The sequence below is a fragment of the Solea senegalensis genome, linkage group LG20 (genome assembly GCF_019176455.1).
Source record: "Solea senegalensis isolate Sse05_10M linkage group LG20, IFAPA_SoseM_1, whole genome shotgun sequence".
NCBI classification, from domain to species: Eukaryota; Metazoa; Chordata; class Actinopteri; order Pleuronectiformes; family Soleidae; genus Solea; species Solea senegalensis.
This window is the reverse complement of record NC_058039.1, coordinates 3,478,188-3,491,907: the sequence shown is the minus strand read 5'-3', so window position 1 is coordinate 3,491,907 and position 13,720 is coordinate 3,478,188. Positions and strand designations below refer to the sequence as shown.

At 41.1% G+C, this 13,720-nt stretch overlaps 1 protein-coding gene across 3 annotated transcripts in view; it reads left to right on the top strand.

The window, feature by feature from the left end:
- The window catches only part of LOC122786396 (RNA-binding motif, single-stranded-interacting protein 3-like), a 270,501-nt gene that overhangs the window by 234,900 nt on the left and 21,881 nt on the right, over positions 1 to 13,720 (top strand). For all 3 annotated transcript variants that reach the window (XM_044052679.1, XM_044052680.1, XM_044052678.1), the window contains exons 10-12: positions 5,866 to 5,909; positions 8,234 to 8,330; positions 11,409 to 11,456. In XM_044052679.1, coding sequence (XP_043908614.1) covers positions 5,866 to 5,909; positions 8,234 to 8,330; positions 11,409 to 11,456 — 189 coding nt within the window. The remainder of the gene's footprint in view (positions 1 to 5,865; positions 5,910 to 8,233; positions 8,331 to 11,408; positions 11,457 to 13,720) is intronic.

The window sequence follows — 13,720 nt, the reverse complement described above, 5'->3', positions numbered from 1 at the left end:
GCGTTATATTGTTGACCTACTTATTTTTCTCATGACATTTCAGGTTTTTGTAGAAAAGATACTTGATTTAATGTCAAATGATCTTGTTGTTTATAGGTTTTTATGGTATTATTTTACTGGTCTGGCCCACTTGGGATCAAATTACGTTGTATGTGACCCCTGAACTAAAATGAGTTTGACACCCCTGGTCTAGATGGAGTGAGAGATAAGGTGACTCTAGTGTAGTTTTGTTGTCCAAATTCCTCAGCTCCACTGCGTACCACCGGCAGTACACGTACCACAGTTTGAGCACCGTGGCCCTATCGTGTGAAGAGAAATGATGGCATGCCACATACATGATTGATCATCACTGATCACTGATCAGATGTACAGGTGGACAGATAGACATCACATGTTAGTCTGTGTATCACGGCCAAGGCCATTTTTCACCTCGCTCCTCTATCAGGCAGCAGAGGAGGAGAAACAGCTGACGCCATTCATTACTCTCTCTCTCTCTCTCTCTCCATGTCTGTCTACCTTCCCCCTCTTCACTACCAACTAACGCCGCCTGCTTTCTCTTACCCTCGTCCTCCTTCTCGCCGTCTTTTCCTCCGCGTCTCCCTGCGTCTTCTCCCCCCCCCCGTGTTTGACGTCCTCCAAGATCCGGCAGCAACATATGGAGAGACAGCAAGCGAGTGACTCAGTGAGACTGCGAGAGACGCCACGGGACGGGGGAACACGTTGCATGATCAGTCAGGAGTTACGAGGGGACGAGTGCTGAACGATGGCTGGTGTTGACGATTGAGAAATACACGACAGGTTTTCTTGTGAACTACTCAAAGTGGGAGTCTGCGAAGTGCTGTCTCTTACTGTCTCATGCTGACAAACATATTAGTCACTGCCACACACACACACACTGCCTTTTCTCCCAGCCCTCTCTCTCTGTTTTCACTCCCTTGCTCTCTGTCACCAACACACACTCCTACACACAAACAAAACTTTCAAAGTCACACTTCTCAAGCACCTACTCTAGGGGAATGAGTGGAGATGAAAAAAAAAACATCCGTCTTTACACTCTGTGTGAAAGCCTGACAGATGTCCGTGTACGTGTGTGTGTGTGTGTGTGTGTGTGTGTGTGTGTGGCCATGAGGCAAAAGGAAAAAAAAATAAATAGCAACGTGCCTATGAAAGGCAAAAATACAAGAAGGGTCAGTGTGTGCGTCTGTGTGTGCGTGCAGGTGTGTCAAACATCTACATGCACACAAGCTCACCTTCAATTATACACACATTAAAATATATTTGCACTGGAAATAGATTAGTAAGACAAAGTGCATTTTTTTTTTGACACCCAATAGCACAGATGATAAGAAATTAATGCAAAGTAATTCTTTACAACTTTCTAAACCTGAATTTCAAATTGGCACCAACAGAGTGATTCTCCACTTAACGCCACTCCTACGGCTATCATTATAGTCTGGCATTTTTTGGGTATGATTATGCTGAATTTTAATATCCTTGTGTTTAATCACTGCATCAGGTGATGGAATAAAACTCCAATCTGATCTCACTTAGCATGCAGAATGAAAATGTGCTGCTTTAAAAGCCAGGTGTATCCGTGGCAGCTCTTCCTCAGACTGAGCCCGGTTCAGTAAGTCTGTAAATATTCACTATCATGAAGGGTTATTTTTGTTCCCTAGTCTTGGATCAAGTTCTGACAAAAGCTCACACAAACTGTCTGTGCCTTTTCCTTTTCTCCCCACGTTGCGGCAGAGCCAAAGTCTGACTCTGTCACTAATCAGTCATTTGGCTGTGCAGGTTCTCCATCCAGGAGCTTTTCTTCTGTGGAATTCATCAGCACATGGAAGCAAGGGCAGCACTTAAGGGAGTTATCAGCCTCACCAGACAGCAGGCGGAGTCTGCCAGTGCTATTAGCACACATGTGAACACACACGTGCACACAAACACGCTTTATTACTCTCTTTAGCTCACATTTAGGAGCTATGTATGGCTACATAAACTATTCACAGTCATATACTAGAGATAGACATATTTGAATTATGTATTATTATGCATCAGTCAAGTATTATTCAACTAGTGAGCCAATGAATGCACATTGTTCTCAGGAACTCCTTAAATGCTGCGCTCACCAGAACCTTTATTTGAGAAAGTTTAGCTTTTCATGGACTACTTCATGTACTTATTATACATTATTTTTCTTTTAAATTCAGTATTTTAAGTTGTTCTGTGTATCATTTGTTATCAACATATTGCTTTGGTGCAGCATTGGTGTAAATGAGTGAGGGAGGAGTATTATTGTGTGTTGAAGTTGTTTTGCTGTTCCTTCGTCACGGTGTCTTCAGACACGTTGATAGCAAAATGGTCCTGCAAATACCTGGATGACTGAGAACCTTCACAGAAAGAAGACTAAATCACCTGTTTTACTTTTCATCTCATTTCTACCACTAGTGTAATTGTAACAATTTGTTCTCAGCGTTATTGAGATTTTGCAAAGTTGATACATTGTAATGTGGGGTTTTTGACTACCTGGGCATGACAACATCAAAAATCTTTGTTCATAAAATTTGGCGCCTAATATATTATATTTTTTTGACGTTATTAACACAATGGGTCTTAGGTTGTTCTGAAATCATTGTCTTACTTCTCTTCATGTTTTATAAAATGGAAAATATAGGTTTCTGGACTTTAATGAAATATCAATTTAAGGTCAGCAGTGATTCTTTTCTAATTTGTAATTGAAAATAAGTGCCATAAAAGAAAAAGACTTGTATTGCATCTAATCCAACCAAATTAATCCATAATAAAAAAATATCATTCCTTAATTGAATTGAGCCCGTGTATCAAAATATGCAGCAAATAATCCTCTAAGGAAGAGATACACACCCCTACTTCGTTATGTAAATAAAACAAGGGCAGATGCATGTCACTGCATATAGCCCTCACAGGTTCATGTACAATTTCTCTAGAGATGTTTTAGCCACATCTGCATATGTGCACTCACACTAATTGAACATTAAGGCCGACCACCCCCACACACCAACACACATCCCTACTGTACTGTAGTGCTAGTGCTGGCGCTCGGGCTTATTCAGTTGGCGTAGATTGTCTGTTTTTGTTCTCTCACGTGGGTTGGTCCTGGCTCACTGATCCCTCTTCTACTCCTTTGAGCCTCTATTCCCTTAACAGTACATCTCAGTGTAGGTAGCTCTTTGAAGAAACAAGGGCAAAAGAGGGATACAGAGAGAGAGGGAGGGAGGGAGGGAGGAGGGTGAGGGGTGAAGAGAGAAAGTTGAGGAAAGAAAGAGAGCAAGATAATGGAAGGTAGTGTGTGTGTGTGTGGCCTGTAGTAGGCTGTTTCTGATTCAAACCTGTCTTTGTGAGGACATTTTGACCTTGTAAGGACATTGTGGCTGGTCCTCACAACTATTAAGGTCTTTATTGGGGTTAAGACTTGGTTTTAGAGTTAATGTTAAAGTTTGGTCAAAGGGCTAAGGAATGCTTTTTACTCTGCACTATGAATGTCCTCACTCAGAATGCTGTACCAGAGTGTGTGTGTGTGTGTGTGTGTGTGTGTAGTGATGAAATCTGCCATCCTCAGCAGCCTCCCGTTAAAAGAAATCGGATTAGCTCTCCTCCGGGGGAGAACCTTCAGGAATGCAGATGACGGATTGTGGTGCATAGGTTTTTCTCCTGGACTTGAGAAGGGCCTCACACATGCACACACACACACACACACACACACACACACACACACACACATGCATACCATCACACCAGACGCAAGACTCAATCACTTCTGCTCACTCCTTCCCTGCTCCAAAGGGCATTTCTTCATTTCCCCTCATTCATAAAAACATGATTGTACGTGATTCAAATGGAAAACCAGACGTCCTCGATACTAATTCACTTCGTCCTATTGACTAAGGTTTCCCCCACATTGGTTTTGTCACTTGTCACTTTTCCCTATTTGAAATGGAGTTGGTTTTGATTTGATTTAATTTGTTTTGAACAAAAAGAATCAACTCTAAATCACATTATTCCCCAAGTACAATAAAGGTACAGCAAATTATCTTGCTGACATTGGTGCAAGAACATATCGACAGAGACACGCGGCGGGGCGTAGCGGCACAGGGAAACACACAATTGACAGTGACAGAATACAGTCCAATGAACATGTATCTGTCCAATGTGTTTACTGTATTTTTTAGAACGTATTGATCTCTAATCCGATGCTAATCTATAGTGAAATAGTTTTTGGTTCAATCTAATAAAAACTAAACTTGAAGCTGTAGCCAGCAGGAACTTTACCTGTACTATGTATACTGTTAATCAGAGGTGGAAAGTAATGAATTACATTTACTCGCTATGTTTTAAATCACATCCATTACTGTGTAAGTACTGGCCTGAATGAATTAAAAAGAGAAAGAAAGAAAGAAAGAAAACTTCATGCATCGGAAACTTTGGCAGTGAATGTTGTGGACAGGTGAATGAATGATGAGGACAGGTGAATGAATGATGAGGACAGGTGAATGATGAGGATAGGTGAATGAATGGTGACAGGTGAATGGATGAGGACAGGTGAATGAATGATGAGGACAGGTGATTGAATGATTAGGACAGGTGATTGAATGATGAAGACTGGTGATTGAATGATGAGGACAGGTGAATGAATGATGAGGACTGGTGATTGAATGATGAGGTCTGGTAATTGAATGATGAGGACTGGTGATTGAATGATGAAAACTGGTGATTGAATGATGAGGACAGGTGAATGAATGACAGGTGAATGATGAGGACAGGTGACGAATGATGAGGACAGGTGATTGAATGATGAGGACAGGTGAATGAAGAGGACAGGTGAATTAATGTTGAGGATAGGTGAATGATGAGGACAGGTGAATGAATGATTAGGACAGGTGATTGAATGATGAGGACTGGTGATTGAATGATGAGGACAGGTGAATGAATGATGAGGACAGGTGAATGAATGATGATGACAGATGAATTCATGTTGAGGACAGATGAATTCATGTTGAGGATAGTTGAATGATGAGAACAGGTGACTGAATGATTAGGACAGGTGATTGAATGATGAGGACTGGTAATTGAATGATGAGGACAGGTGAATGAATGTTGAGGATAGGTGAATGAATGTTGAGGACATGTGAATGAATGATTAGGACAGGTGAATGAATGATGGGGTCAGGTGAATGAATGATGAGGACAGGTGAAGTTATGTTGAGGACAGGTGAATGAATAATTAGGACAGGTGAACAAATATAGGTGAGTAAATGTACTTTTAAAAAAGTTCATTTTAAACAAGCTACTTTTTTACTTTGACATTTTTAGACCAATACTTTTATTTGTACTCAAAATAGTGGTACTTTTACTTGAGTAGAATATTTCAGTATTATTTCCACCTTCTGCCTTATTTCAGGGTTGTGTTTCAGTGTGTATACTAACAGCTCTTTTATGACCAAAAAAAACCCATTAATCTCATTTTATTTATACCTTTTTTTTCAACTATAAAACAGTGTAGTGGAATGACACTGGCTTTATATATGAGGTCTATGAGAAACGCTTTTTCATCTTAATGTAGTCGTAGCCATTCATTTCCTATGGCAGTCATTTTTGACCACACTCTGAATTCAGTGAAAGTGTTTATCAGCAATTATGTGTTCAGATGCTTTGTGCGCAGGATATGAAAAGCCTTTGAAGAAAAATAAATTTTATGCTTTATTGGAAAGTTGGTCAGATTAAACCGATCACTTTAGGAAGGTTCATTTAACACTGTGATTAAATGACAGACAATGCTTTATTTTTGTGATTAACCTTTGCTGTTTTTCTTTCTTTCTTTCTTTCTTTCAGACCGGCATGGCGTTAACATATGATCCCTCTGCAATGCAGAATGGGTAAGAGCTTGATGGTCGATCCATCCTTGGCAATACACTACACACACACACACACCTCTTAGCTCACAGGACCTGAGTCAATACCGCTGTCATACATGGAGATTAATGTGGTGTCTGCACTTTGTTAGTGTTTGATTAAGGAAAATCTATATGGATTTAAAATATTAGTTTTCAACCAGGAGGGGGGGCAGGTGAGGAGTTCAGGGGAGGGCAGCTAAGTGAGCGTTTCCATGCATTTGGGTCTTGAAGTGTGTGTGTGTGTGTGTGTGTGTTTTTGTGTGTTCCTGTGTCATGACTTAATGGTGCTTTGGAAATAAATGACCCGGCAGCTTGTTTTATTTTCCCCCTCAGTACTGAGACAAGAAGGAGAGAGTGCCGAGGTTCCCCACTCTTATCTCCCTCAGGCCTCAGTCATTCACAGGAAGCTGCTTACTTCCCACTTCTTAAACCACTTATCCCCCCAGTGACTTGGAGTTAACCTCAACCATAAAAGAAACGGCATGAATGGCATCAGTCATTACGCACGGTCTGTCATGTAAAAGCCTGCTGTGCCGCAAATTCACCAAGTTATATTCGCACAGGTATTAGAAACATTTCAGTCTTAATAAATTCAAGTTTAATCTCCCGAAGAATGTCAAAAAAGTCAACTGTATTCAAATCTTAACACAATGTACTCAGCTGGGAGTCTAGAATTATACTGTTAAATAAGTTTAATTCATATGTTAATAAATAAAATGTGAAGTAAACCTGAAAATTGAAAATAGAAATGCCACTTTACATTTGCCCCACTGTGCTTACTGATTCATCTAAATCAAATTGCAAATTAGATAAGGTAATGTAAAATATAATTACAATGCAAATTAGCCACACTAAATGCATATATGTATATCATTTTATTTTTCTATGGCTGAATTTACATATTCTGGATTGTATTAATATTTCAGTACATTTAACTGCATAATTTAGTACAGCAAGGAGAAAAATTACATTATATCTCTGCATTGTATTAGTGACATTTATATTAATTGTTTTCATCCTTTATGTTGATTTTATTTGCACATTTAAATTTTCTGGTGTGTCAAAATGACAATAACAATTGGCAAACATTGTTCTTCTCAAATATACATCGCATTAAATGATTTTACACATAGGGTACAAGATGTGAAAATGTCCATAAAGTGTTCCAAAAAATGTTTTAGCGACTTCCAACTAAAACATAATGTAATACACAGCATGAGGAGCTGATTCTATATGTTCAAATCTAGTGTGAAATCTTGAAACCTCATAACTCGTCTCATATCCTCAGCCCGTAATATGATTTTCAGCTCAAGTGACGCAGACTGTTGGGTGTTTTTAGTCTTCCAGAAGATCCCAGCGTTGCTCAGTTGCTATAAACCTTCAGCAATAAGATAAAGCAGTGTAGCTGACAACTCATTTCTCTGCAGCTCCTGTCAAATCTTAGCTTCTTCAAATGCATTGACTTCCCTCTTGCTACTTAGAGCAGGCAGCCGGCAGTGCACATGCAGCGTAGCTATAGTGGCGAGCAATACAAACAACTTTATATGACGGCAAAGCTCCGTGCGACGTGATAAAAGCCGACTTTTCGATTGAGAACGGTATGAGACATTCATGAAACTTTTATGTGACCTTCGATGGAGGGTTCACAACAGTCCATGTATGAATCCAGTGAGTGTGTGTGTGAGTTTAAGTTGTTTTCCCGTATTATATAGACAGAAATGTGTAAAAACCTATAAGGTAAGGTAAGGTAACAGTGTATTAAAGGTGACGTATACTGTATACTATATACACAGATAGTGTGTCAGCACAGAATATTCACACGATGAGATGAGACTAAACGTTCTATACGTTAAATATCCGATAATAAAGCTCAGATTCCTCATCATCAACTTACTCTCCATAGACCCTAACTTTTCTCCTCCTCTGGTTGAGACGTTTTTTAAGGCTATTTTCAGTTCATTCTCTGTGTTCACACCGGACTAACTGTACATAGAAGGTGAATGCACAGACGCAATATTCGCGTCGGCCAGGCCGAGCGGCGTGACAGACGCGATAGCTGTGCAGCGCTTGGGGGGGAACCTGGTACCATGGGTCTGCAGGGAAGATCTCATATCATCTCATAAATGTCCGCAACGTGCGGTCAATCGCGTCCATCGCGTCACAAAATGTACAAAACGATCCCGCGTCACATGAGGCGCGATAGACGCAATAGACGTTTGAATATATACATGTTCTGTACGTCTAATATGAATTTTCTGTTGTGTCACTTCCTCTCTTCCTCTCTCTCTCCTCGCTCCCTTTCTCAGGTTCTACTCCTCGCCTTACAGCATCGCCACCAACCGCATGATCGCACAGACCTCCATCACGCCCTTCATCGCTGCTTCCCCCGTTTCCACATATCAGGTGGGACCTGGTGCACTGCATTATGGGTGGACTTCCGTCTCTGTGTATAAGCATAATAGCAGTGTTTACTTAGTGTTGGGCGGATGGGAGCGAGGGGGTGGGCTGCAGAACAGCGAGGCTGTCTCTCCGTCTCTCATCGTTCCTTTGCTGCTCCAGCTGTGCTGGATGACATCTGTTTCGTAGGCGGCGAACACAACAGGCATCACAGAACAAGCAACAGAGAAGAGGATTAGGAAAAAGGCTGACAGGGTAGAAAGAAAGAAAATCACCCATCAAGAATGAACGTGTCGAGGAAAAACAAACTCTCTGCCCCATCCCCTCAAATCTGTTGTTGCTCCTTCAGCTGCTAATGCTTTGCAAGTTTCATTTTATTTTTAATTTTTCATGTTTCGCCAACTTAGATACAATCACTTCCTCTTCCAAAGTGAATTTTCCCACATTCCTCGCGACTCTGATCCGTGGAGTAATGAAACAGAGCAGAACAGGGACGTGAAAATTGCCTGTATGAGATGTCAAAAGAGCGCTTTCCCTCGTTCCGTCACTGCGCCCCCCCACCCCTCGCCAAATCCAAACATCAAGACGCGCTATCGTTTAACCCCCGGTTCTGTTTGGTATGCAGAGACAGACAGACGAAGATAGTGAGTGAAAGTAGATGAAGGATATATGAGAAAATGGAAGGGACAGATGGAGGGGAAGACAACGAGGGAGATGAGGAAGGAAGGTGGCGGTGATGGTGATAACACTGGCCTGGGTGGGGGGTGAGGCAGAGGAGGTGTGTGTTGCTGAAGGTTGATGTGCCCGTCTTTGAGGCTCGCTTGATTAAAACTCTGGTGCGGTACCTGTGTTGAGGGTTAGGGGACAGAGAGGAGGAGAGAGGAAAGTGGGCCAGGACACATCTCTAATCCTCTTTCAGAAGGCTTCCCAAATTGATTTATCAAAAACAATGGCTGAGGAATATTAATCCTCACAGTTTCAATATAAGGCAGCTCTGCCGCCGCTTCGCGTAATATTGCCCTTCAGCCAGTTGCGGCAGGAAGGTGAGTCCTTCATCTTCTGTTCAAGTGCAAAAAGCACAAAGGAGCGAGGGACAGAATAGACTGGCGTATACGCCATACAAAAGAAAATCGTTGCCCTTTCTGATGAAAACTATTATCTTTGTAATGAAAATCTCAAGGTGCACAGAGATCACAGTATACGCCATTCATACTTTTATATGTTTATGCCGAGTGCAGATTTTTTGAGCGACTATTTTTGAAGGCATTGATTTATCAAATCGGCAAATGACCCGTGCCGATAGCAGCGCTGATGGTGTTCCTTTTAATCCCGGCTCCACTTTGCGTTTGAATCACAACCTCAAACATCAGCGTTCATGATCCACACGGCAGGAACCAGTCCAGGCCAGATCACTACCAGGATCTCAGTTAGTGCAGCCAGCAAGTGGCCTGGTTCACATCACTGACTCTACAGAGGCTTTATGTGACGGGCTGGTCGGATTATTGGCCGGCTGAGTGAGTGACTCGCGACCTGGCTGCGTTGTCTGACTTCATGTGTCACGGCCAAGCGGCTGACGTAGCGACTCATGCCTGTTTTAAATGGTAACACAAGCTGTGAAGTTCAGCCAGAGGTACTTCAGCTTCTCAGGTCACGCACGTCACACAGTGTACAGGCAATCTGAAGCTACTGAAGCCTTTTGAATATGTGTTACCTTACTAACTGTCATCAAGTAGAAGAAGCTTTGAGAGAATCCAAGAGTCCAAATCAAGTCTTCATCCAAAAGTATAGACTTTCCGTCTCTCTGAATACAAAAAGAAACATCACTGGTGACAGATCTGCCTGTGGGGTTTTGATTTATTCTATTCTTTTTTATTTAGAGTCTCCAAATCTCTCATTTCTTTCATGCCAGTTGTGCAAATATATACCTACACGGCGGCTCATATATCTTTTTTTTAACAAATGCAGTAAAAACATCAAACAGGCTTTGACCACGTCATCATTTGCTCTTTTATTCACTGAAAACCATGAGCAGAAGTGAAGGAGGAGGAGACTGTGAGGTCAACCAAGGCCGGGGGAAACTTAGTATATTCTGGACATAATTATTCTCACTGTCACTCTCATCCCTCTCTCTTAATCTGGGACCACCCACAATACTGTCCTACCCTCCACACTCCCATTAAACCCATGCAGTATTGTGGTTAGAGAAGAAAATGCTGCAGATAAGCGACTAAAGATAAGCGTTCTCTGTGTCCCGTTCAGCTGGGTGGAACAAACATCGCCCTGTGCAAACACACACACACGCACACACTTGGCTTCACGTTATAGAATATGAAGCCTGTTTGGGGTTTTGGATCCAAATCACGCATTTGGGTTGGCTCAGAGGATTGATTGCTCTTATAGCAAATTATTCTGTGTTTGTCTTTGTTTAATCTAATCATTTTACCAGGATCAGTGGCCAGCCTGTGTGTTTGTCTGCTACAAGCTGTCTAATTCTTCCCTCCAGCACATCTAAAAGCTCTGTTTGTTCAACCATTCCCACAGTCTCTCGATCGTTGTGTCCGCCACTGTTTCGCCGTGCCTTTAACGTCCTCATCCACACCTGTAAACGCGTTTGTTAGTGTGATTCCCTCTCGTGAGGAGCTTGACATGTTTTCTGAAGCCTGGTACCATGGAGAAGAGAGGCTATACCCAACACTTGTGTCTATCCTCTCTCTTCAAAAGTCATTTCCTAGAATTTTCAAAACCCCACTTCTTGGAGAATTCTGGCCGTGGCATTAATATAATCATTATAATAGTGAAATTACCTCATTTATTGGCTCAATGCACAAGTCATACTGTTAAATAATGAGAAAGCTGGGGGTACATTTGCTGCCTCCTGACTTTCAAATTCTTTCTGTAATTCTTTGGCACAATTTGATATGTGAAAAGTTCAGCCAGTGTGGCACATTAAGACTATAAACCTCCAGACTCCAGAGTATTTGAACATATTGCAAATATTTGAACAGCATTTATGGCTTTATCTGGGAATAGTGAGGGACGTTCATATTGTTGCTCTTATATTAAATTGAATGCTTTTCTCCTCAGGTCCAGAGTACGTCATGGATGCCTCATCAACAATATGTTATGCAACCAGTAAGTACTCCACCATTCACCTGCAGTCGGTCGCCTTCATTCCTTATTGAGGCCCACCGTCATAGAAAATCTGTTTTTTCCTCTCATTTCTCTATTCTTGCCAGAGTTATTAAAAGACTTTAGGGGGATGCACGGTATATTTTAAGTTCATGCTGAATACTTTACAACATGGTGGTTATTTTTGAAATATTGTGACTGATTAGAAAAATAGGCTGTGTTAGGGAAAAGCATTTAAAGATGCTTTTTCCTCCGTTGCGAGTCGTATTAAATTCGACTGAGCGGCATAGCAGGCGCACATGACATGAAAACCTCTGACAGCTAAATGATTTCATTACCCTTGTCCTGCAATTACAAAAACAGCGCTGTCCAAATTTGGTAACCACATGTTTCAGTCTTTCCTAAGCCTGCAAAAATATTGAGGTGTTTTTTTGTTTATTTGGCAGTTTATAGGTGTTGATTGTGCCAGGAAGCTATTCAGCATCATTTACCAGACCACAGCACAATACAGACAAGCTGTAGTCTGTTGCTCTGGGTTACCAGCTGAGGCAGACGGGGAAAATAAATTAACATTAATTAGATTGAGCTCACCAACAACACAGTCTGTAACAGCGGGGTAGTTACATTGCGTCCAATGGTATTCAGTCAGTTTTCCCGTTTGTTTCTAGGTCATAGACTGTAGAAATGAATTATTGAGTATTTGAATAATGAGTAAAAATAATATTTCCCTTCAATTTGTGAACATTTTATTGTAATACTTTTATTGTCCACTTTAGATCCATATTTTCTGTACTGTACCCAGAGCATTGTATGGAATATTCCCCCAGATCTGCCTCCTTAATGTTATAACAACAAAGAGCAGTAGTAGTTAATTAAATTGTTTAAAGGTTTAAGCTTTAATTGATCTTAGCAGCATAAGTGTTCTCATTTTGTTGCGTAGAGATTTTTTAAATGACTCTGCCGGAGGCTTTAATGTTTGCTGGAGGCTTTTTGTGGCCCCTGAAGCACATTCGATGTACTTTGTTCTCTTCTGCGACTCAGAAACCAGAACCTCTAGCACAGTCAGTGCATTGGCAAGGTGGTTCATTCATACAGCAAATTGTTGTAGAACTGTGAAAATGCATCTCTATAGCAGCGTTACAGTATATAACAAGCATGTAAATATTGTACCGCATTTATAATTTTATTAAGGCAGGAAGTTATTTTCTCTTTGAAAAAGAAATTGCCACCCTGAGGGTAACCTGAGGCTTTTTTGGTTGTTGTTGTTTTTTTTTTTTTTGCCATTCTAATGAATCAGACTGCTGCATAATTTAAATCAGGTTTTAGTATCAAAGTTCACTATTTCTCACTAATGAGCAAATGAATATGCATGCTGCCAAAGTATAAATACCAGTTTTGACCCAAGATGTTGTGATGGGAAGTAATTAAGATATATGATGCAACACATTTTGTAAACTACAAGGCTGGAAGCGTCACACAATGACAAATAACAACTTACTGAAAGCTTTGATATTTAATATTTAATAATAGCTTTAATAATATATATATATATATATGAATATTATTATTTAGAAAAATAATTATTATTATTGAGTACTATGTCTCAATTAGTATTTAAGAATGTACAGTAATTGCATAGCCACTAGAAAATGAAATAAATGGAAACTGAGTAATAGTCAGGGGGAAATCTAGATTATATTTGAGCAAGAATAGACCAGAAGTTCATCTGGTGTAGATTCCAGCTGTTGCTGCTTTCAAGGAATTTTTCTTTGCCTCAAGCTATGGGTGAAAGTGATATTGTTGTTCGCCCGCGTCCTGAGGACAACTGCTTGTGAGTCCCTGCAACTGAGCAAATTGGGAAACACTAGACTGTGCAGCTGATGACTGAGCAATCCCTCAGTGGAGTAGTGCTCATCCAGCTGCGTGGTTACCCACTGTGGCCATTTACCACTCAGTCCAGCCCATCTCACTTGCAGTCCTGCTGTGGGACAGTGAACATGTAATCTGGTCACAGCAGGCCACCGGCCAGGCACACACACACACACACACACACACACACACACACACACACACACACACACACGCTGGCTGTCCTCTGAGTCACTCTGACCCACACTGCCAGGGCTGTAATTCACCTAGGCTCAAAGCAGGACTCGACTGTTCTGGTGACACTACCTGCTCGGATGGTGATGGTGGTAAAGGTGGAAGCGTTCGGGGCTGAACAATTTCAGAATTTGAAATAATGCAATTAGCAAATCACAAATTGC